Genomic DNA, 24,746 nt, shown 5'->3' with positions numbered 1-24,746 from the left:
GATCTGGGATCTTTGGGATCCAGTGCAAGTAGAACCAACATGACGGATTCGGGAAAAACGATTTATTTCAAGAAAAAGAATCTGGCCCAGATCAGAAGCAGTGCATGTGTTTTATTTAAAGTGTCATGATTCTACGGGAGTTCCAGCCCCGAGGGGCCACCACACCCTGGACCCAGACCTGGTCTTCTCGAAAGGAGACAGGGCAGGTATCCTGGGGTTGTGGGATGTCATTTCAGTGGCCACACAGAAGGGAAGCCAGCCGATTTCCATGGGTGATGTGATGTGATGGCTTTCGTGACTTCTGTCACCAATCCCCAGGTACTTCCCCCCCCTCCCCCCGCAGCCAAGGGAGACGGAAAACAAGCTCCCACCCCGTCTGCATATTGCCAGCCACAGGCAGGAAATCCTGGAGACACCAGTAAGCAAGACAGATGGGGGAAATGAGCCATGAGATGAAAATGGAAGACCAGAACCTTCTCTCTCCTCTTCTCATTTGTGTAAAACCTAAATCATAAAGCCGGAGGCAAGCCCTGGTACCAGACACCTCCTCCGAGCCCACCAGCTCTGGGAAAGGCGGCTTGATGTGCCCGAGTGCAGAGTCAGTGGTCTGGGAGAGGGGCGCCCGGGGCCCGGGCCGTCAGCTCGCTGCGCGGTGACCCCGCACCCTGGCGTCCGTGACCTGCCTCCCCTGGCCTTCCGGAGCCCCTCTCCTCGGAACATCAGCCCAATTACATTTTCCAAAATATAAATGAGTGTCCATTCTTTTCACTCAATCCCACGGCTATTTGCACACGGAGGTCGTTCTTCCAGAGGCCACGACCTCCCCCGTAGACGTGTGACCTTTGGCTGTGTGCTGTCACCCAGCGTGAAGAACACCGTGGGAGTCCGGGGCCCATTAAAGCCCTGATTTTCTAATCCTTCGAGAAAGCTTGGCTCCTTCTTTTTTCTTTTCTTTTCCCCGTCCCTTTGAGGCAGGATCACAGTGGCCCAAGGGGTGCTGGGCTTGCTAAGCATCCTTCTCTTTTTCTCTACAGGAGCTGATTTTTTTTTTTTAACTCTTTAGATTGATGTTCCCATTTGCCAAAGACATTTCTTCAAAGCATGAAGGTGCATCTCTGTAGTGTTAATTTCTGAAAATGCTTCGCCTTCTAGAACGCCCTTTCCTGCTCAATCAATAGGGCGACCTTGGCTGGCAGGCTTGGGATATTTATTTCTTTGGGGTCTCTGTAAAGAGTCCAGCAGGTTACACAAGCGCTTGGAAATTTAGTGTCGTAATTTACTCTCATGACAGACACAAAGTCTGTCCTGAATTGAAAGATTCATCAGGACAGTGGATACCTGCTTATGATTTTATGAGCATTTCTAAGTTGTAGCTGGAAGAAACATTTGCTCCTAAAATGTATTTTGACTTAATTTCTACCAGTCACAAGGGGGTGTGGGGGAGCCTGGATATTAATTATAGGGTGGGTGTTGAATTACTTTGTTCTTTGGTCTGATTCTCTGATAGGGAGCATGCTGGTGATTCCTTGTCTGGGAACGAAGAAGAAATGCTTTTTGCTCCATGCGCTCTTAGAGAGCCGTTTTCCAGCCTGGTCAAGCGAGTTAATGAGGTCTGATCTCCTTCAAGATGGAATGTATGTGCATTCGGATGTAAAGACGCTGGAAACAGACACAGCAGCAAATCCCTACGCCCCGAGGCAGAGCAGAAAATCAAGGGGCTGGGATTTATTTCTTCTGAGAAAGATAGATCGGGACTCTGAAAGTTAATCGTGTCCAAACAGAGCATGACGCTAAATCCCACTCTCTTTCCTGACTCAGGAGCTCCAAGAGTCGCATGTCACACACAGATTCTAGGTTGATTTTGTTCATGTCTCTGCTTCCGTCGAATTAAAATGTGGCACCTTCAGCGCCGACCTTTGAGCCTCTTTGGGGACCAAGCCGGGTGACGTCATCAGGGTCTCAGCCAAGAGCCAAAGGGGAGGAGTGTCCTCGCCAGCATGAGGCTGATGGAAGGGCATTCGTTTAGCCCCGGCAACGGTTTCATCTTCCAGTTGTTCCCGTTATCGGAAGGATGGACAGATGTGCCTCTGAGACGGGCCCCTTCTTAATATCCGAGCATTAATTAACATGCCATTCTGAAAAATCGCTTATATGCTAAAATGTAAAACACGCCACATACTTTAATTTTCTGTGTGTAACGTGCGAGAAAAAAATCAGTCTGTGGTTGGTGTGGGCGCGGCCGACGTGAACGGGCACCTGTGGCTCCACCCTTTCCCTTCCGACTCTCAAACGTCCCTTCGTATTTTGTTTATGGATTTCAAAATGTTATTTATTCTACGTCAGCGTCAGCCCCTCGTAGTCTCATAAGTGCAATTACCAAGGCAATTAGCGCAATTTTAGAGAGATAGAAATATTCGACCATAGCAAACCTACTCTGCAATTTGCTTGCGTGTGTGTGTGTGTGTGTGTCTTTAGTTTTCTGTATTTCTGAACAGGTTTCTCTCTGATGTTTATACCCAAATGGCACAGTCCTGAGAAGAAAAACAGGACTCTTTTTTTTTCTGTTTATGGCCTCACATGTGGCATACGGAGGTTCCCAGGCTAGGGGTAGAATTGGAGCCGCAGCTGCTGGCCTACACCACAGCCACAGCAACACCAGATCCTTAACCCACTGAACGAGGCCAGGGACCGAACCCGCAACCTCATGGGTACTAGTTGTGTTCTGCACTGCTGAGTCATGATGGGAACTCCTCAATTCTTTTTTTAAAAATGCATTTTATTGACGTATACAATAAACTTATAATGTTGCATTAGTTCTTGCTATACAGCAAAGGGATTCAGTTTTATATGCACATATATTCTTTTCCATATTTTTATCCATTGTGGTCTCTGCCAGGATGCGACTATAGTTCCCTGTGCTGTGCAGCAGGACCTTGTGGTTCATATCCCTTCTCCAGATCACAGTTTGCCTCTGCCGACCCCACATTCCCAATACAGCCTCTCCTCCAGCAACCCCAAGTCTGTTCTCTATGTCTGTGAGTCTGTTTCTATTTCATGGATAAATTTACTTCTATCTCATTTTTAAGACTCCACATACAAATGATATCATGTGATATTTGTTCTCTGTCTGGCTGGTTTTACTTCCTGTGATCATCTTTAGGTCCATCCACGTTGCTGGAAGTGGTGGTGTTTGATCCTGTTTATGGCTGAGTAATATTCCGTTGTGTATATGCACCATGTCTTCTTTATCCATTGAAGGTCCCTCGATGCTGAGTCCACGCCTCTCCTCTGCCCTGACTGCTACGCTGCGGATCAAACAGCCATGACTCTTGGGGTCCAGGACAGTGAAATACCAGCACCACGTCGTGACCCGTGGTCGTCTCGCAGTTTCCTCCTTCGACTTAGCCTTTTCCTGGGAAGAGTCAGGTGTCTGACCTGTTCCTCGTTCCCCGTCCTCCCTCCCTGCATTCGCCCCCCCCTCAAACCCAAAGGACAAGGTGGGGTGGTCAGCTTCCTGTCCTCCCTCCCACGGTCTTTCTTGCTCCCTTTGTCCCTCCCCCTTCCCTCCTCTTCTCCTTCCTTCATGCCTGCTCTCTCCTCGTCTCCTTTCTCTCTCTCCCTCCCTCTCTCTTTCCCGCCCTCCCCCAGGACTTAGGACGCCGCTTCTGTACCAGTCACCGTGCTGAGCCAGAACCGTCCCCCCAGCCCTTCCGGAGCGTGTCCCAGACAGACGCTCATCAGGTAAGAAGGAAGCCGCTGTAACGGGGGCTCGGGGGCCCGTGAGAATGTCTCATAGGGGATTTGCCCGGGGATAGAGGTCAGGGACGCTGGGGTGGGTCTGGGATCTCAGGGGTACCTGGGAGTTGGCCAGTGAGGGTGACCCCCAGGGAGGGATGGGCAGAGCCTGGGGAGGGGAGCCTGGTGGGCTGAGGGGAGGGAAGGAGGCAGTGGGCGGGGATGGAGGTGAGGCTGGGTCACGCAGGGACCAGCCCTGTGGTGTTCAGCTTGGGACTCGCCCAAGGGTACTGAGGGCGACGAGGTCATCACAGCTGTGTTTGAGCAGGTCCTTGGGCTTCAGTGAAGAGAAGAAGAGCGGGTGAGGAGAGCGGGCAGTGCGGCATCAGTCCGCACAGGTGAGAGCGGGCCTGGGCAGGGGGAAGGGAGGCGCCTCCAAGCTCTGTGGGCAAACACAGAACTGGTGACCATGCCACACAAGGGCCAGGAGGGAGTTCTCAAGAATGCCAAGCCAGGGGGCTGAGGCCCGCCCACCGGGTCTGTGTCCCCTTCTCTAGCGAGGAGGGGCCTCTGGGAGCGCTGGCTTCTCATCACACATGCCAACTGGCTGCTGCCAGCTGCCTGCTGCTTACCGATGAGACATGAGCACTGTGATGGGTTCGGCTGATGAGAGGATGGGTACCAGCTTGCCTGGGCCAACTTATGTCTAGGACCTTGAGGCCGATGGCCTGGAGGATCCGCTGGACAAAAGGAGACTAGAAAACTCTGTGAAAGGGGACCGCCCCTGCCCCCGGCCCCGCAGTCCGCTAGAGGAGAGGAGCGGACGGAAGGGCTGGGCTCAGGACATGGCAGCCCGGAGTGGGTGTGATGGGTGAGGCCCAGAGGACATACCTGTTACCGGGGCGCTGCATCCCTGCAGGCCAGGGCGGAGCAGAGAAAAGGCCATGGGGTCTCGAGTAACTGCTGAAAGTCGGGGCAAGGTCCTCTGCCCTCTGCCTTCAAGATGAGTTTCCTCTCACGGCTGCCTCCAAGCTGAGCAGGTCTGTACACGGCTAACCCCCCGCCCCAACCCCAGGGTCTTTGTGTGGGTTTCTGGAGTTGCCGCCTGCCCAGCGCTTCCTCTGGGGTCCCTCTGCCTCCTTGCCGGCTGTCTGCTCCCTGTGCTTCGCGGGGTCCCCTTCCCCAGGCTCCCTCCCTCTCGGGGAACGCTGTCCTGTGCGTGTTCCATGTCAGGAACGCTCGTTTCACAGTTTGCCTGCTTTTCAAGTCGTTTATGACCATGTGCCATCTGGGCCCTGCCACGCTCTCACGGCTGGAAGCAGATGTCCCACCCCTGTTTGAAGACAAAGATTTTGGTCCAGCGAAAACATAGGCATGCGGTCAAAGGTGAATTCCAAATAAACAAGGGATCGTCTCTGGCCCGCGTGTGTTCCGTGCTGAGTGTCTGTTCTTCTTCGCTCACCAACAGCCCTGGCACCGGAGCGAGTGCTGGGCCCAGGGGGCAGCTCCTCTCTGGTCTTTTCTGTGCTGAGGATTTTAAAGAGCAAATCAGAAACCCACAAAAAGCAATGTTCACATTCAGGGAATCTACAACCTCCTACTGAGGAAATTTGGAAAGATCTGGAAAATTGAGAGAGGGAAGGGCGAGCAAATTGTTGGGCGCTAGAATTGGAAGGGGTGGGGGCCCCCTGGTTTCGGAGGCAGGCTGGGCTCCAGGAGGAATTTTCCAAATGGGGCTTTGCCAGCAGTACTCATTTTTGATATCAGCGTCTCATGGTGTCTAAAATGAGAGAATCATTAGGAAACCCCATCAAATAGGCGACACGAAAACACTGGTTATAAAGTAAATGCAGATTCTAGCCGGGAGCTGTTACCGTGGCTACTCTTGTTGTTAGGAAAGTCGCCAGCGGGTTTTACTTACTGTGGACATTGCTGTAAGTCTTTACAAGCCTGACAAACTAAAGATAGTTTTTAATTGGAAAGATAATTATGAGATGGAATGATGATGCTTATTGATGGCAGGTTCTGGTTACGTGAAAACGTTCGTTCTCACCGATGGACAGAAGACGAAGTGCATTCCCAGGGTGAAGGTGAGCGCTGGCTGCTTCGTCCTTGGCAGAATCCCAGTGAGAATTCCAAGGGCCAGGGAGACTCGCGCGTCAGGAACTAGAGCGGTGCGCGTGACTTCAGGGGGGTGTCCCTGTGTGACGGGTCCGGCGAATGTGCTGTGGTGCGGGACCGTTACACTGGAGACGCGTTTGTGAACCATTATGTTTAAGTCTCTTTGCTTTATGGGAAAGTTCGATGGGTTTATCTTTAAGAGGTCCTATGATATTGGGGTGAGAGGGGCCAAATTCATGTTGACTTTTTTTTCTTTTTATGGTCACACCGGCAGCACATGGAAGCTGCTGGGCTACGGGTTGAATCAGAGCTGCAGCTGTGACCTACACCACAGGCACAAAACGCTGGATCCTTAACCCACTGAGTGAGGAGATGGGTCAGACCTGTATCCTCACAGAGACAGCGTCAGGTCCTTAACCCTCTGAACCACGTCGGGAACTCCCAGGTGTAGTTGACTTTTGATAGTTAACCCTTAAAACCCAAACAGGATGGAGCAGGTCAGAGATGGTGCCGACACAGAAGAGCTCCCAAAGAAGCCACTGCCTCAGCTGCCCCCAACCTGCTCACAGGGCTGGTGGTTCCTACGTCCCCATGTCCCCAGCTTTGTGGGCTGGTCCCCAGCAGCCCTCCAGGGTCCCCTCTGCCTTCCTGCTGAACTTTGAATCTGGTTTTCAGATGCCGTCTGCTGCCTCGACTCTGGTAAATAGATGGACTCATGCTTCTCACACTGGCTGAAGCCAGTGCCACGGTTCTAGACCCCTGGTTCCCGAGGTGGGGGACCTGGCCCTAAGCCAGGGTGTTTAGACTGTGGTCCTGCTGAAATAGGCTGATAAGCAGGTGGCTGGTCACCATGGAAACAGGACAATGGGGAGCCAGGGACACTCCTCGGCTGCAAAGTTTTCTCCACTCTGTCTCCCAGCTCTTTCACTGAATTTAAAAAATTTCTGCTTTCATGCTATTAATTTTCAAGAGCTGTTTTTTGTTCTCAAAATTTTTTTTTGTGCATATTTTTCATCTTGCGCATATTCCTTTTGAAAAAGTTCTTGAACGTTGTGTTTTCTGGATGCACTCTTTTCATGCTCTCTGATCCTGTTAATGAAATCACGCGGGATGTTTCCAGACAAAGTTGGCACTATTTTGGACTGTGTCCTTCAGAGTAAGATATTTCTCAAAGGTTGGAGCAGAGTGCATTTTATGGAGGAAGCCAAGTTTTTTTTTTTTTTTAGGGTAATCTTTTCATCAGAATATGACTTATCCCCATCGTCTGTCAACATTTATTTAAAATTTTTATTTAACAGATATTTATTCAAAGATCGTATGGGGTCTTTCTTGGGGCCCAGGCTCTGTGCTAAGCGGAGAGGATAGAGCGGGCTCCGTTCCAAGGTGCCCATTCGAGTGGAGTGGGGCAGAAAGATGGCATTCAAATGACGACCTTACTGGGTGCCTGGCGGCACCTGTGGCTAGTGCCGTGGAGTCAGGGAGATGGTCCGTGTGTACATGGTCCTGGAGGGAGTGACCTTCCTGCTGAGATCTGAGGGGTGAGGGCCAAGCTGGGGGAGCAAGTGGAGGGGTGAGCAGAGAGAATTCCTGACGGAAGGAGACCCGTGCCCTGGAGGACCTGAAAATGCAAAGGAGTTTGGTCTTTACCCTAAGAGCAATTAGGGTCCATTCAGGGGGTGAGAAACGCTTCCTCCAGTTGGTTATTTCTCTCTCTGTGCGCACACACACACACACACACACACACAATATAAATACATCCTGCATTGCCCAGGCGACAGATGATAGCAGGACGGGCCAGGGGTGGTGGGGGAATACAGAGAAGCTGATGGCTTATTTTAGGGACTAAACCTTCAAGCCTTGGCGGTGACAGCATTCGTGGCCTGGGCTAGAGGGAGGGGTCTGCGGCATAGCCTTGGTTCTGGCGTGTGTGCCCGGGCAGTGCTGCGTTGGTGGCGGGGCACACAGAGGGAGCGTGCGAGGTGAGCAGGAGTCTGGCGTGGGAGGGGCTGGTGTCTGAGTGAGATGTGGGACTCACACACACCCACACACACACACCCCTACATATCCTCCATCACCCCCCGCCCCACGCACTCGCTCACACACGGTAACCCTCCATCAGGGACCCTCCAAAGGCAGCCCTTCCTTTCCGTCCTCCCCTTCTCCTCCACATCCTTCCTGAGACCCCGCGCTTCCGACACAGAGAGAGAAGCATCACGGCGTCCCTCGCACTCTCCCCAGGGGGAGGGGTCTTCACGGGGTGTCTGGGGGGGGGAAGAGTCAAGGTGTCGCTTGAGGAAATGTCACAGAAGCTTCACAGGAAGGAAGGCAGAGCTGAGCCGTGGCCCCGATCCCGGCCAACTCGGGTCTGTTTGGTTGGACTACGTTTTCGGGCTGCTGTTGTCGCTGAGGCTTGTAACAGAGCGGGGCTAAGCGTGGACGTCCAGGGACTGATGGAATAGACCCGGAGGGCTCGGAGAAGCTGTTTTGCTCCACGGGACACATCGTGCAGGTTTTCACAAAAAGGGCTGAACCTCCGTGTATACGTGATAGACTGTGGCAATTTCAGGGGCGCTATCCCAGCCGGGCTATTGGGCGGTTGATAAGCATCTCAGAAGTTCACTAACTCTGCCCTCTGCTGATAGATGGTCCCTGGCCTGTACATAAGCTCTGTTAGGAAAGCCCTTAATTGCACTGCGTAATTTTAATATCTGTCAGCGTTCTGGAGCCAGCCACAGGCCCCATGTCCCTCCTTGGTGTTGGAAAAATTGCCCTGCTGCCATGTTGGCAGAGCCGAGGGCAGATGCCTGTGGTGTGTACCACTGGTCTGTAGCCTGTTGGTCAGAACCCCAACCTGGACGTGCGACTGGCATCCTGATTTTAGGGGGTCCTTGGACCCTCTTGACGTGTGGGGGATCAGCCTGAAGAAGCACAGGTGACACCTCGAGGTGGTGAGGGCGGCCCCGGGGACTGAACCCTCAGCCTGTGGGATCTGGGCTCTGACAACGTCTCCGGGTGGGGCGTTAGGAGTGACTTAAATGGTTGGACACCCAGCTGGTGTCCCAGAGAAGTGGCCGCTTGGTGTGCCGAGGCGTGAGTATACTGTGTGTGTGTGGTTGCATGTGACACGCTGGGAAGAGACACACACAGTAGCAAAGACCGGTTTTCACTACACAGGCAGGAAAACGTGGAGTTTTTCCTTTTCATGGTTATTTTTGCTTTTTGGCCCCTTAGCTCAGTTGTTAGTGGCAGCGAAGACAGCCCGACTGTAAATTCCACGAGGCCAGGCCTTTGCCTGCTCTTCTCTTGGCTTCGCACAGGGATCTGTGGAAGTGGTAAATTCGACAAATTATCTGTGGCTACTTTGGAAAACTTCCCACCAGGATGAAATTATATGGGGTTTTACTCAGTCCCAAGGATCTTTTAAACACGTATGCTCTTTGGAAATTTACCTGTTCATGATAAGACCTCGAGTCATGTCAAAAGCATGTAAAATGAAAACGTGGACATAAAATTAAGAACTTGTTAGGCTGCCTGGGAGAGTGATATATCGTTACATATGTGCACTTTGACATTTAAAACGACCTCAAGGTCTCTCAATCTCTCTGATTTTACATATCAGTATAAACAGGGGAAAAAACCCGCAGGGGAAATTCCAGGCATGTGACTTTCTGACTTACTTCCCAAATTAAGGCGTTAGGAACTGAACCTCTCCCAGGCTGTGACGTCGCTTCTGCCTTTCTCTGGCTCCCATCCACAGTTCCTAGGAGGAGAATGCGTTTGGAACACAAAGTATTAAGGTAGTTTGCAAAGAAGCAGGAGCGTACGATCTGGTCCTGCCTGTTGGTGGCAGAGAAGCACGGAAATGAGGATGTGTTGAAGGGGGAGCGCTAAGCTCCAGGTGTGCACACCAGGTGTGCAATTTTCCAGGGCCGAATTGAGGCAGAGGGACGTTTTCTGACCTCAGTCCCATTGGTATCCAGGTGCCATACTTGTGGGTTGTGCCGGCGGCTTTTTTTTAAAAATTGAAGTCTAGTTAATTTACAGTGCTGTGTCAGTTTCACGTGTGTAGCGAAATGACTCAGAGACCCACTCATAGGTATGTATCTCTCTCTGTTCTTTTTCGGGGTCTTTCCCATTATAGGGTTTAGGTTATTACAAGTTAGTGAGTGAGTTCCCTGTGTTACACAGTAGGTCCTCGTTATTCACGTTTTTTATGTGTAGTCATGTATCTATGTTAATTGGTGGTTTTTTAGGCAATTCTTCTGGTCACTCATCCTGCTTTGGTCCTGGGTCCCCTTAGATGCTACCACACAGTGCTTTCCAGTTACCTGACATGCCCAAGCCTTAATTTTATTTTATTTTTTTCTGAGTTTTTATTTTTATTTTTAGCTTTTAGGGCCATACCTGCAGCATGTGGAGGTTCCTAGGATAGGGGCCTCATCGGAGTTACAGCTGCACAGCCTACACCACAGCCACAGCAATGCTGGATCTGAGCCACGTCTGCAACCTACACCACAGCTCACGGCAACACCAGATTCTTAACCCACTGAGCGAAGCCAGGATCGAGCCCGTAACCTCATGGTTCCTAGTCGGATTTGTTTCCGCTGCACCACGACGGGAACTCCACAAGCCTTAATTTTAGGTGAGCATTTTCCTTCTGTCTCCAGAGATTATGCTTTACTTCATTCACAGGTATGCTCATTTTTTTTTTTTTTTTCTCTTAAAGAATTCCCCTGAGAAGCGCTGCAGGATCTGATGTTGGCAGGGTCAAGAAGCCAGAAGACTGTCGCCTGTTCCCAGGTAGGCATTGTTGGAAACTGAATTTCCATCTGCCTGTATCACATTCCCATTCTGGCTGGGCATTTATGGTCTAATGACGACAGTACCCGTTTCCTCCAGACCTGGCTTCGAGTTCTTTATTTAGTTGATGAGACACTGTGTTTTAGGGCTTCTTTCCCTTAAAAACTTGTTTACAAGGCCCCTGTTCTCTAGGATTTTGTTACGTTTTCTCTTTCCTTTTTCCAGCCGAGATAAATATTTCTCTGCTCATTTTCATCTTTCAGACAGAAGAAAATCACAACGCATAGCTTGTTTCTCATGAGGAAATGTATTCTCTAACAAGAATGGTGTTTAGCAACTGAGTGGAAAATAGAAATAAACATATTTGAGCTTTAGAGCTTTGAAAAGAGAAATAATAAAAGAACCCCCCCCCCCCAACACACATCCCTCCGACTCTGCAGCCCTGGGCGTGTCTGCCCCGAGGCTCAATGTCCCCATCTATGAAGTAGTGAGAAACCTGTGCCCTGGGGTTGCCAGGACAACCAAGTAAGAGAACTTAAAAATGCTTATCGCACTTCCTGGCACACAGTGAGGGCTCAGTAAATGGCTGGTGTTAGACTGAATTTTTTTTTCAAGGGGGAGACAAAAAGTAAGATCAAAATTCACCTTTCCTTCAACACTCGTGCATAATTCTAGGGCAAACGTTTCAAACATGCTTTGGAACAACTTCCGCAAACATCTAAGAAACCCATCTGTCAATATCATAGTGATTGGGGAAGGGATTGGAGAAGGGATTGGGGAAGGGATTTGGGAAGTGATTTGGGAAGTGTGAGGTCCACGCTTTGAACTGTTGGGTGTGCTTGTGGGAAAGACATTCCTTGCTTCTGCCCCAGATCTGCTGAATCAGGGTTGCTGATTAATGTAAACCCTCCTATTTGAAAACCAGGGAAAGTCAAGAGGTGACTAAGAAAAACTCATATTACAAAAAAGCAGTTCCATCTCATTAACTAGTATTCCATGGAGAGTTTTTCAGGGAGGCACTGAATTCTCTCTCTTTTTTCTTTTTTTGGTCATTAGGGCTGAACCTGCAATATATGGAGGTTCCTAGGCCAGGGATCGAACCAGAACCACAGCCACAGCAATGCAGGATCCGAGTCGCGTCTGCAACCTACACCACAGCTCACGGCAGCGCTGGATCCTTCACCCACTGAGTGAGGCCAGGGGTCGAACCTGCAACCTCATGGTTCCTAGTCGGGTTCGTTTCCGCTGCGCCATGACGGGAACGCCCTCATTTCTGATTTTATCGATGTGGGTCCTCTCTGCCTTTTTTTCTTGCTGAGTCTGTGGCTGAATGTCCGTCAATGCTACTCATCTTTCCAGAGAACTAGCTCTTGGTTTCACTGATCTTTTCTGTTATTTTTGGCCTCCGTTTCATTGATTTCGGCGCTAATCTTTATGATTTCTTTCCTTCTGCTGACTTTGGATTTTGTTAAGTTCCTCTTTTTTCTGGTTCCTCTAGGTGTAAGGTTAGGTTTCCTAGTTGGGATTTTTCTTACTCCCGAGGTAGGCGTGTGTTGCTATGAACTTCTCTCAGAGTTTCTTTTGCTGCAGCCCAGAGCTTGTGGATCATGGTGTGCTCATTCCATTTGTCTCCAGGGATTTTTAATTTCCTCTTTGATTTCTTTAACGATCCATTGGTTGCTCAGTAGCATGTTTTTCAGCCTCTGTGTTTTTTTAATTTTGTATTTCATTTTTTTGTAGGTTTTTTTTTTTTTTTTTTCCCCTTGTAGTTGATTTCTGGTCTCATAATGTTGTGGTCAGAAAAGATACTTAAAATTATTTCAATTTTCTTGAATTTGCAAAGGCTTGTTGGCATAGCATGTACTCTAACCTGGAGAGTGGTTCATGTGCACTTGGAAAGAATGTGTATTCTGCTGCTTTTGGAGGGAAGGTTATACACCTATCCATTAGTCCAACATGTCTAATGTGTCATTTAAGTCCTGTGTTTCCTTATTGCTGTTCTGTCTGTTCTGTCTGATCTGTTCTTTGATGTAAGTGGGGTTAAAGTACCCTCTGTTATGTGTTACTCTTCTGTCAGTTTCTCCATTTATGCATGTTAACATTTGCCGTGTATATATATATACGTTTAGATGCCTCTGTGTTGGGTGTGTGTATATTTACAATTGTTACATCTTCTTGGATTGACCCCTTGGTCACTATGTAACCTCCTTCTTTTGTCTCTGGTCACAGACTTTGTTTAAAGTCTATTCTGTCTGATATGAGCCTTGCCACTCCAGCTTTCCCTTTGTTTCCATTTGCATGGAATACCTGTTTACATCCCCTCACAGTCTGCATGCGTCTCTCAATTCCAAGTGTTCCTGTAGGCAGCCTGATAGGGGTCTTTATTTTGTATCTATTCAACCACTCTGTCTTTTATTGGAGCATTTAGTTCATTTACATTTAAAGGAATTATTGATATGCATTTATTGTAATTTTGTTAATTATTTTCTTGATGTTTTTGTAGCCCCCCTTTCCTTCTTTTATTCTCTTCCCTTGTGATTTGCTGACTATCTTAGTGATATATTTGAATTCCCTTCCTCCCTCCCTCCCTCCCTCCCTCCCTTCCTCCCTCCCTCCCTCTTCCTTCCTTCCTTCCTTCCTTCCTTCCTTCCTTCCTTCCTTCCTTCCTTCCTTCCTTCCTTTCCTTCCTTCCTTCCTTTCCTTCCTTCCTTCCTTCCTTCCTTCCTTCCTTCCTTCCTTCCTTCCTTCCTTCCTTTCCTTCCTTCCTTCCTTCCTTCCCTTCTGGGTGTGAACATCTATTACAGATTTTTGGCTCGTGTTTACCGTGATGTTTATCTCTTTATCTATATCTATCTATCTAATTATTTTAAGTTATTGATCTCTTAAGTGCAAATGAATTTAACAACACTGCATTTTAATACCACGTCATGTTTATTGTTTTCGATATCATGTTTTACATCTTTTTGATTTATATATCCCTCAACTGCTTATTGTGGATATAAACGATTTTGCCTTTTAACCTTCCTACTAGCTTGCTGTACTACTTGGTATACTATTTATACTTTGCATTTATTGTAATTTTGGTATACTATTTATACTTTGCATTTGCCTTTACCTGATGTTTTCCCTTTTGTAATTTTCATATTTCTAGTGGTGATCTTTTCTTTTCTGCTTAGAAAATTCCCTTTACATGTTTCTTATAAAGTTGGTTTCATGGCACTGAACTCTTCTAGCTTTTTCTTATCTGTAAAACTCTTGATCTCGCCTTCCAATCTGAATGAAAGTCTTGATGGGTAAATAAATATTCATAGTTGTAGGTTTTTTCTTTTAACAATTTAAAATATAAGTCAATTATAATGGAAAAAATAAAAATCATAAAATTATAAAAAAGCAAACTTGGAGTTCCCGTCATGGCTCAGCAATTAACGAATCCGACTAGGAACCATGAGGTTGCGGGTTCGGTCCCTGCCCTCGCTCAGTGGGTTAACAATCCGGCATTGCCATGAGCTGTGGTGTAGGTCGCAGACGCGGCTCGGATCCCGAGTTGCTGTGGCTCTGGTGTAGGCCAGTGGCTATAGCTCCGATTCGACCCCTAGCCTGGGAACCTCCATATGCCGCAGGAAGCGGCCCAAGAAATGGCAAAAAGACAAAAAAAAAAAAAAAAAAAAAAAAAGCAAACTTAATGCCTTGAAACAAACAAACCAACAAAAACCAAACAACAGCAACAATGTATCATGCTAGTCCCTTCTGGCCTACAGAGTTTCTTCTGCAAAGTCAGTTGACAGCCTCATGGGAGTTCCCTCGTACAGTACCAGGTGCTTTTCCCTTGCTGCGATTAATGTTTCCTCTCTATCCTTGATTTTTGCCGCTTTAACAGCAGTGTGTTTTGGTGGGTTCCTCTTTGAGTTGATCTTGTTTGGGACTCTGTCTTTCCTGGGCCCGGATGTCTGTTTCTGTTCCGAGGTTAGGGACATTTTTTGCTGTTGTGCCTTCAGATATGTTCTCCTTTTTCTCTTCTTTTTCTGGGACTTGTATAAAGTAAATTTTAGTACACCTGATGTTTTCTTAAAGGCCTCTTAAACTGTCATCCTTTTCTTTTAAGTATTTTTTTTTTCTGTTCAGCTTGGGTCATCAGAGGGTTATTGGTAGGGTGGTACCCCAGTGAGTGAGTGCACTGGGGTAGAAGATGGGGGTGATGGCAGGTGGCCAAGCTGCTGAGGACATCAGAGAGGAGAAGCCACCTGAAGGAATATGGAAGGATCCTGAAGACATATTGAGAAATTGAGAGATCTCAGTGTTACTGAGACCTAACATTTACTTAACTTTTCTGAGCAATTATGATGCATCCAGCCTGTTCTAGGCACTCAGAACGAAATAAATAAAACTCTTACTCCTGGGGAACTCACGTTCCAGTGGCCTCATCTCCTTCATGTCCCCACAACTAGAAGTAGATGTAAAAAATTGTAACAATTCTGCTTCTCTTGATCGCATAGGAAATTCAGGTGATCCCTGTGGCCTTGTGTCCACACCTGGACAGAGGGAGGGAGCTCTAACCCTGGGCCAGTCACCCTGCTCCACAGGGCCTGCTCTGATGTAAGGTGCTGGTGGTGTTTGCTTTGCTAATATGGAAAACTATCAGCTTTGGTGGACTAGCTGTTCAGTAATTGGTGACAGGTCCTGAATTGCCTGTTTGCCTTTCTCCTCATAAGCATTCAGCCAAGAGTTCCATTCATGATGAGGAATGCTTTTCTAGGGTGGTTCTGTCTCACTGAATTGTGAGCATGGATTCCCCGATAACACGTGATGGGAGGAGCTGGGGGAGGGAAGCACCTGCTCTGGGATGGTTGGTAAGCAATTTTTGAGCGATGGTTACAAACTAGACAGTAGGACGGAGGCTGACATTTAAATAAATTACAGTGTCTGAGCCCAGGCATTTATTGAGATCAGATTTACACCGTTTTTATTTCCAGCTCTTTTCTTTCTCACTCATGGTCCACCCGTGAAAGGATAAAACTTCAGTCCATAAACACAGTGCTCTTGCAGCTGAGCTGTGTGCCGTCTCATTAAAATGTCTGAGAACGGGATTATTATGGGTTAAACAAGCTGCTGCCTGACTCTGTGCGCTCCCTCCATAGAGGAGACGTTCTAGCTAGCGGTCTCTGGGCGGTTTCCCTTTTCCTGGACAGTGGCAAGTGCGGCTCCCAGATGACACAGACGTGGCAGAGCAAGGGCTTGGCAGTCAGAGAGGCCTGGCTGCTGATGGAGCCACTGTGGACATAGGACTAATGAGAGGCACCTATGGGGTGAGTGTGGTATTAGGTGCCTTAGGGGACCCCAGGCTGACACACCTCCTTCCTCAGTAGGTGACGGATATTATTATTTCATCATAATATATCTCAGGCTACACAAATGAGATAAATAAAGTTAATTCAACCCAGTAACTTTATAATGCTACTCTGTGCTGCAGGAATACCCTGGGGCTGCCAGGGGGATGAGTGAGATCCCAGCTTTCACAGCGTTGCCACCGTGGGGAAGGGGCTGATGTCCACACACAGAGTGTGGCTGACTGCTGAATGCCCCCGGTAGTCATTCCCTTCTGTGGTGACTGGAGTAATCCTGAATTTCATCCCGGAATCAGGTACCCGCCCAAGACTCCCTTTCCAGCTTCCTTTGGAACCAGGTGTGCAGATGGCCCCAGCTGTGGCCAGTAGGTTGCAAGAAGAGGGTTCCTGCCCAAAGTGTTTCTAAGATCCTGAACACGTCCTCTTTTCTCCTTTCTTTTTGTTTGTTTTTTGTCTTTTTAGGGCCGCACCCATGGCCTAAAAAGACACAGCTGTGTCTGTGACCTACACCACAGTTCATGGCAACACCGGATCCTTAACCCACTGAGCAAGGCCAGGGATGGAACCTGCATCCTCATGGATACTAGTCAGATTTGTTTCCACTGAACCACGATGGAAACTCCTTTCCTCCTTTCTGATGGGCTGGAAAATGCTGGTGTACTTCGATTAGGCCACATTAAAAAATTTACTTTACAGTGATAAATGCGTGCACATATTTTTCCTGCTGGCGTCAGTAGCCTTGCCATATTCTTGCTCAGCATGGTTCCCCCAAAGCCAGTGTCCCTCCTGCTTAACTGGGAGGTCAGGGGCCGTGCTTAGCCTGTGATGGATCAGGTGGCCTTCTGGGCAGGTGTGAAGGGGCACCGACTTGCCCACCCTCTGCCTTTTGGTTACAACTTCAAGGACTTTGGAAGTGGCTTCTCTGCCTCTGTGGACACTCTCTGGCTAGGAGAAGAGGTCTTTTCTCTGTAAAGCTGACCCTGAGGGAGCACTAACCCCAGGAGCTTTATTTCATTAACCCTGGGCTACACTGTTTTGCTCTGCTGTGCTCTCAGAGCCTCTGTTGAGGCCTGGAACTGTCACCTGGACCAAGCCTGGTGAGACTTGGCAGTTTCATTTAGAGTCTCTCCTGTGCTTCTCCACTTGGGAGTTGGATTGCAGACAGATTTTGTTGCAGAAGTTGCTGACTGGCGCTGGGGCCCCTCTGCGACTTGGTCCTGAGAGGGAGACGCGTGTGAGGAACGTCTTGAAGCAGAGCTGTGGGCTTTGCAGCCACAGGGCTCGGCATCAGCCCCGGCTGGTGGGGCCTCATTCTCCACAGAACATTGCATGATGGGAACGTTCCCATCCGCAGGTCCAGTTTCCAGAACAGGAAACTGAGGCTCAGGCAAGGGAGTGACTGGGCCATCTTAGCTGCATAAACGCCTGCAACCTCCAAAAGGTTGCCCTCCCAAATCCAGTCATTTCTGTGCTAGGAGCCTTTCTGAGTTTTTGTGGCGTACTTGCCCTTGATGGTAGGCGTATCTTCAAAAATCCCTGTCAGGTGGCATTTTCTGTGTTCCTTTTTACACTGTTTCTTCTCTTTGACTTTGTGCGTGAGGTCTAAAAATAAAATATGTATCACTAGCTGTAAGTATAGATGACACTACTAAAAATTGCCATTCTTTCTGCACCTCTTGTGAACATGAAGTTAGGACCTGTGAGAGTCACTGAAGTATTGATATTCTTGTGACTGTAGCAAAAACTTCTTTCAGTTTACAGATGTATCAATAAAACATTTCTCTCAGTTTTCCTTCTGAACACCCTTCCTTTTTCACATGCACACACACAGTGCGGACTTCCTTATCTGAGAATTTATTAATCGCCCCAAATGAGTGAGCTGGGTTGAAAGCGCAGATTTATCTAAATGTTTACATGGCAGTGATGCTGCTTTTTAAAAGTTTAAAGTATTTTTTAAGGTGGTAGTTCTTCACATGGCGTGATCCAGCCTACTTTTAACAACCAAATCCATTTACCGGAGTTCCCGTCGTGGCGCAGTGGTTAACGAATCCAACTAGGAACCATGAGGTTGCGGGTTCGGTCCCTGCCCTTGCTCAGTGGGTTAACGATCCGGCGTTGCCGTGAGCTGTGGTGTGGGTTGCAGACGCAGCTCGGATCCCGCGTTGCTGTGGCTCTGGCGTAGGCCGGTGGCTGCAGCTCCGATTCGACCCCTAGCCTGGGAACCTCCATATGCCGCGGGAGCGGCCCAAGAAATAGCAACAACAACAACAACAACAACAAAAAAGACAAAAAAAAAAAAAAAAAAAAAAGACAAGTCCATTTACCTAGCTCATTACATATGTTACAACTTCTTTTCCTTTTGTGGCCACACCCATGGCATGCGGGAGTTCCTGGGCCAGGGCTCAAACCTGTGCACAGCAACAACCAGAGCTGCTGCAGTGCCAACGCCAGATCTTAACCTGCTGAGCCACAAGAGAACGCCGCAATTTTATACGTAGAAAAACAGGATGTGGTTGTAAATAAATATCTTGTCACTTGGAAGTGTAGTTTCTTTCCCAGCAACATATAGGTGCGAGGGCTAGTCTGGGTACTATGATATATGTATATTCTGAAAAGTCTCTATGTATCAAAAAACAGATTCATCCACCAGCGTTATGTTCTAGGCAGATGGTGGCAACTAAATTTACAGAAAATATTTTTTTTCTCCATGAAGCTCCAGAGCCACGTTATTACAGAATATTGAGAAAAGGCAGCACAGGTCTCCCCTCTTTACCGTGCTAATTTTGTTGTGAGGACAAACAAGAAATATTTCTTAAGTCCTTGGGACTATTATAGGAATACAGAAGAATTCTCTTACCCACTTCTAAATTCTCGGGACAACATTTCATGATAATTTCAAGGTAACATTTCGAAATGTCAAAGAGCCAAGTGTATCTCTCTCCCCCCCCCCCCCCCCGATGCTGTGTCCCCGATGTGGCTGGATGCTTGTGGGGAGGTGGGGGCTGCCTCGAGCTGGTGCTGGTCTGTGTGAGACAACATTTGTCCAGCCCTTTGGCAAAGTCCTGGAAGTGACTCGTTGATACATTCAATTTAGAAATATATACCGTTCAGGAAATCCTAGTAAATTTGGAGAATTACCTGGGTCCAGTTCATCAATCAAGGGCTGAGCTACTGTCTGATGAATTTCCTCTCGGAAGCGTGGAGCCCAATGACCTCGCCACCTGCTGTGTCTGCTGCCTTTTGGTCTTGGTGGCTTTTCTTTTTATGCAGCGTGTTCCTGTCTTGTCCAGGCGAGGCTGCTCCAGCCCGTTCTCTTTCATTTCCTTGTACACCTATTGATGGTTCTCTTATACGCATGTATGTTCACCTGAGGACTCGAGAGGAATTTTTATGGTGCTTTTGTGGGCTTGTTGTCAGTTAGATTAGAAAACACAGCAGAGAGAGCGAAGGAAGATTTTCGCCTTGCTTTCCCTACATCTCAGCTAATGACCCCAGCACGCCATACACGGTTGTGTTCAGCTGCAAATGACATTGAACATTCACTCAGCCTTCAAGCTGGAGAAGCTCCTGGATTTGCATGCTCCGTGGCATTGGCTGGGGTCAGCTTGCCCAGCGCTTTGAAGGGCTGTGGTTTACAGTGGGTGGGCAGAACCCTGGTGCTAACGTCTTTGAAAGCAGGCACCCGGGTGCTTTTGATTAAATATGGAAAAGCTGGCTAGAAGCCTTAGCATGACATTTGAAAGGAGACCTCCAAGAATTTTTCATCTCTCAAGTGCTTTAATGTCTTGAGCAGGTGGAACTGAATGCAAAACCTGAAATAAGAATAAGAAGGTGCCTGGGGCTTCCATGGAACTGTGAGCAATGTGCTGTGGCCTCAAGATGAAATGACCATGGGAGGGGGGGTTCAGCTTTTCTCCATGGTGCACCCTCACACTCTCCTCTGGTCTGGACGTGAGCCTGCATCCAGGGGTGTGCTGTCACTCTCAGTCCTAGGAACTTCTGATCACGCCGGCCAGAGGGCTCTTTCCCGTGAGTTTCTATGAAATGTATGATCTCCTTTGCTCAGAACCGTGGGCCCCCTCATGTCCAGCCATGTATCCAATATCACTGGAAAACCAGCCTCTGGAGTCCGCGTGGGTTTTGACCTCCGATGTGACTGTTCTCACCCCCCTGTGTTTCTCCACATCCTTCTTGTCTTCCGGGCTCTGGACCACAAGCCCCAGCCCTAGGCGTCCCCGGGATTCTTAGCTGGTTGAGTCCAGCAGGCTGCAGAGCCGTCTACCCTCAGGGCAGGGCTGGCCAGTCTAACGCCTTCAGCCCTTCGCACACAGTGTCTTTCGGGGCTTTTCCATTCTTTAAAGAGTGGAGTGATTTAGTGACTCTGCTGGCCAGATCCCAGAGGAGCGCGAGCTGTTTCCTCCTCAGTCTGGTGTCTTCCTGAGCCTCTATTTTCTCATCTGAAAGATGGCGCTAATAACACCTTCCCTGTCAAACTTCTACTTTTCAGGGAAAACTTGAGATGAACGGGAGAAAGACCTTTCCGAACTGGAGGCGTTGTGCTGGTACCGTGGCTGCTTTGTTTTGGGAGAACCAGACCCGAGTCTGCTCACAGTGTTTGCTGTGGAATCATATTTAAAAATTAACGATAGGTTCCCCTTGATAGGATTTCTTGTTTCAGAAAATGTCATCATCTCAAGAATATTGTCTATTAACTGTGCTTTTTGAGGGCTCACAAAAAGAGACGAGTTAGAAAAACCCCGACTCCCTAAAATGCTTAGAGAACAGTGAATTCTAATTTACCTAATTTCTGGCTAACGGTTAATGGAGAAGTCTATTCTTTGAAACTTAGTCTTGAGCAAGTAAAGGCCTCGGTTGATTTTCTTTTTTTTTTTTTCCCATTGGAGTAAGTATAATATATAACATGAATCTTTAATGCTTCTCATCTAGATGAAGAATTGCTTTATTTGAAAATATGAACTGTTTCTGCGGCGGCCAGACTCCGGATTTAATTAAAAGATGTTGGTTGAAATCCAGCAACCACGGGTCTGGACTCGGGTCCTCTCTGCCACTGGTCTTTTTTCAAGGCGGAGTTTTTCATCGTGTTGCTGTTTACAGTGAAACAGTCACAGTGAAACGTCACACGTGTTGCTCTGCTGTTCCCTTTGCCTCCCACTCGGAATAAGCCAGCGCCCTCTCGTTTTCAGAAGGCGGGCTCGGGGTGGTGAGGGCATATGACCCTCAACAGAGCAGATGCCGCAAACGCATTCCGCAAAGTGAGTCCAGACAAAGCGTGGGTGGATGAAGTCAGAGAAAAGAGCAAAATGTATTCGTCTTGGCTTGGTTACTGTTTTGAGTGAAGTTATTAAGGAATTAATTTTGGAATAGCTGTAGGTTCCTTGGCTGTAGGTTGAACCAGCCACGCCTTAAAATTTGGAGGAACCCACTCAAACAGGAAAATAATAAGCTTCTGTGCAAGACACAGTCAAGGCCAGGGACCGCAGCACCCATGCCTCGTTGCCTTTGTCATGGGCGTGACGGAGCCGCACATGTGAAACACAGGCTTTCTAGTTTAGTGGTAAATGCTGGCAGCGTCTTGCTCTTACGGCCTCTCTTGCTCCTGCTCGGGAGCTGCGTGAGGAAGGGAGGGGATTCTGCAGAAGCCCAAGTGGTGGAGGTGGAGGCAGCATCACAGAGATGCTGCCTCTCAGACAGTAAACAGGTGCAGAACAGAGCAGAGGAGCAGCCTCGTCTGCTGAGGGGTGACTGGGCACGAACCTCGATGCCAGGCAGGCGGGGGCCTCGGTCACAGAGGCTGCTCTGTGACTCCAGGAAAAGAGCCAGTGGCGTCCAGTCCTGCCAGCCTGTGAAGGACATGACCTTGCTTCGTAACGAAGACCTCCAGCCTCACTGAGCTCAACTTGCCCGAGGATGCCCTGGCTACAGCCCCCGGGGGAGCCGAGTCCGCCAGCGCCCTCTGGGCTTTGCACTGTAAAGGATTGTCGGCGCGACAGTGTGCTTGTCCCCAACGTGGAAAGTGACGCGGCTCCACCAGGCTGCGGAGACAGGTGTTGGGAAGCCAGGAGCACCGAGGACACTTCTGTGTCCCGAGGTGAACACTTGACGTGACCAAGCAGCTGCTATTTGAATCGACGGGCACAGGTAGGGCTTTGTGACCCGTGCTCAGCCGGTTACCCGGGGGGCCTGGACGGGGTGGTGAACCCAGGCCAAGCTTCTTTGCTCCCTTGCAACTCACCGACGCCTCTGCCTGGGTCCCCTTGAGCGTTGGGAAGATGATCCAAGCTTCCAGGTGCTTTTCTGTTTCTGTTGGTTTTGGTGGAGGAAATGCTTGTATGCCTCAAGGCCACTGTATAGTGTCTATCGCATCATCTAGTATCTTCTAGTTACTCAGTGAAAATCTCTCAAAGAACAAAATCTATACTATTAAAAAAATTTATTTTTTCTATGTAGTAGTTGAATTGAGACTGCAATTGATAAATTTAATTGGCCACTGGATGTCACTGTTTACCCACCGACAGAGTCTCAGCCTTTTTTTTTTTTTTTTTTCTTCTCCACCTGGTTTGGACAAAAGCCACTGGAAGCTGCTTCAGGTGCAGAGATTTCCAGCTTGTTTCCCATAAGTAACCTGCCTTCTCTTGGGAAAACAGCGAGTCCTGAGCTATTCAGTTCAGGATGCCTTTCTCCTTGCAGCAATTTAGATGGAGCACAATGTGTTTTCCTTTCTCCTTTTCTCCTCCTAGAGAAGTTTTCCTTTGCTAACACAAACAAGGGTTACCTTGCAGTTCATCCTGAAAGAGGAACACGAGTTCATGCAGAACTGTGAACTTTCGTTTCTAACTTTCACATGAAACTACTGTAGACAGTTGGGATGAATTTCCACCTTGCTAGGCTCAGCCAATCCCCATCACTGTTGCAGTGAGGCTCCCTGAAAATCTGATATCTTTCTTACAGTCTGGGACATTACAAAAACAAAACAAAAAAAGATTTGAATTCCACTGCTGCCACCACTATTTGTGGTCTGTGTGACCTTGGAGGTGTTACTCAATGTCTCTGATCCCCAAGCTCCCCTGTCCTTGGGCAGGGCTTCCAACCCTACATCCTAGGATTGCAGGGCAAAATCAAGTCCAAACTTAAATTCCTTAAACGTCCTTCCCTGGAGCCCTTGTTAAAGTCTGCATCGATTGGATGGATTATTTAAGGACTATCTCATTCCCTTTGCTCTTCCCTAAATGGTCTAACAAAATCCACCGTGTCTTTATAATACAGTCTAGACTGGGTTGGCCTGAATAGCTGGAATTCCCACATCAGAACCTCAGTGTGAAGGCACGTCACAGCCTCACTTAGCAGCACACTCTTTGAGAGTTCCCTGCTGCAACAGCAGACCTAGCGCACGACAGTCTTCACATGAGAAGGAGCCCAGGGTTCATGTAATTGGACCCCTTTCTTTTCTTTTTTTTTTAAAATTTTTTCCCACTGTACAGCAAGGGGATCAAGTTATCTTTACATGTATACATTTTTTCCCCCACCCTTTGTTCTGTTGCAACATGAGTATCTAGACATAGTTCTCAATGCTACTCAGCAGGATCTCCTTGTAAATCTATTCTAAGTTGTGTCTGATAACCCCAAGCTCCCGATCCCTCCCACTCCCTCCCTCTCCCATCGGGCAGCTGCAAGTCTATTCTCCCAAGTCCATGATTTTCTTTTCTGTGGAGATGTTCATTTGTGCTGGATATTATAAGTGATATCATATGGTATTTGTCTTTGTCTTTATGGCTCATTTCACTCAGGATGAGATTCTCTAGTTCCATCCATGTTGCTGCAAATGGCATTATGTCATCCTTTTTTATGGCTGAGGAGTATTCCATCGTGTTTATATACCACCTCTTCCGAATCCAATCATCTGTCCATGGACATTTGGGTTGTTTCCATGTCCTGGCTATTGTGAATAGGGCTGCAATGAACATGCGGGTGCACGTGTCTCTTTTAAGTAGAGTTTTGTCCGGATAGATGCCCAAGAGTGGGATTGCAGGTGGACCCCTTTCTTCACGCCCTTTGCTCTCACTCCAGCGTTCCATGGAGAGCTGCCAAATCTTGTAAATGGGAAGCCTTTCTTGAAATTTACCTGAAGTGTAAGGCCAAGGATGTGACTGAGAAAGACCCGTGGAAAACGGAAAGCCCACCCGGACGGTTCCTGGTCACCCTGTCACTCCCTGCTTTTCCTCCCCACTCCTCCTCTCTAAGACTTGTGCTCGGCCACATCACCCACATCGTCTACACTGTCCACACCATCCACACGGTCCACACAGTCCACGTCCACAACGCCCACTCTGTCCACACCACCCACGCCACCCACATGGTCCACAATGTCCACACCATTCACACCGTCCACACCGTCCACACCATCCACCTGGCCCATGCCATCCACACCTCCTATGCCGTATCCTCTTCTTTAAAGTGAGGAGGAAAAGATTACCACTTAGGTCTCCCGAATCAATGTATTCCAGACAGATTAGCAGTGACAGGTACCATTAACTGGACCCTTTCTCTCTGCAGGGCCTATGACAAGCCTTGTATTTCCACAGCTTCATTGAACCCTCACTGCAGCCCCGTGAGGTTCTCTGAGTGATCTCGAAGTTACAGGTGCGAAAACAGGGCACAAAGAGAGGTTAAAGGGCTGGCACAAATGGCCTGGCTGGTTAAGTAGTTCAGCCCGGTCGAACGCCCGCTGGC

The 24,746-nt window shown here is 48.4% G+C and overlaps 1 protein-coding gene across 1 annotated transcript in view; it reads left to right on the top strand.

Moving 5' to 3' along the window:
• The window catches only part of DCDC2C (doublecortin domain containing 2C), a 115,488-nt gene extending 108,958 nt beyond the window's left edge, over nucleotides 1-6,530 (top strand). Inside the window, exons 12-18 of the mRNA XM_085016181.1 lie at nucleotides 3,259-3,426; nucleotides 3,649-3,741; nucleotides 4,064-4,133; nucleotides 4,655-4,775; nucleotides 5,003-5,121; nucleotides 5,758-5,825; nucleotides 6,131-6,530. Of these exons, the coding sequence (XP_084872307.1) occupies nucleotides 3,259-3,326 (68 nt within the window). The 3' untranslated portion in view covers nucleotides 3,327-3,426; nucleotides 3,649-3,741; nucleotides 4,064-4,133; ... (2 more) ...; nucleotides 5,758-5,825; nucleotides 6,131-6,530. The remainder of the gene's footprint in view (nucleotides 1-3,258; nucleotides 3,427-3,648; nucleotides 3,742-4,063; nucleotides 4,134-4,654; nucleotides 4,776-5,002; nucleotides 5,122-5,757; nucleotides 5,826-6,130) is intronic.
• Nucleotides 6,531-24,746: the final 18,216 nt, after the last annotated feature.

The sequence above is a fragment of the Sus scrofa genome, chromosome 3, assembly GCF_054392235.1.
Source record: "Sus scrofa isolate SSC_HxYL_T2T_F1_AM1 chromosome 3, Sscrofa_HxYL_maternal_Yorkshire_Landrace_v2.0, whole genome shotgun sequence".
NCBI lineage: Eukaryota > Metazoa > Chordata > Mammalia > Artiodactyla > Suidae > Sus > Sus scrofa.
The sequence above is the reverse complement of the archived record's forward strand: the minus strand, read 5'-3'. Positions and strand labels throughout refer to the sequence as shown.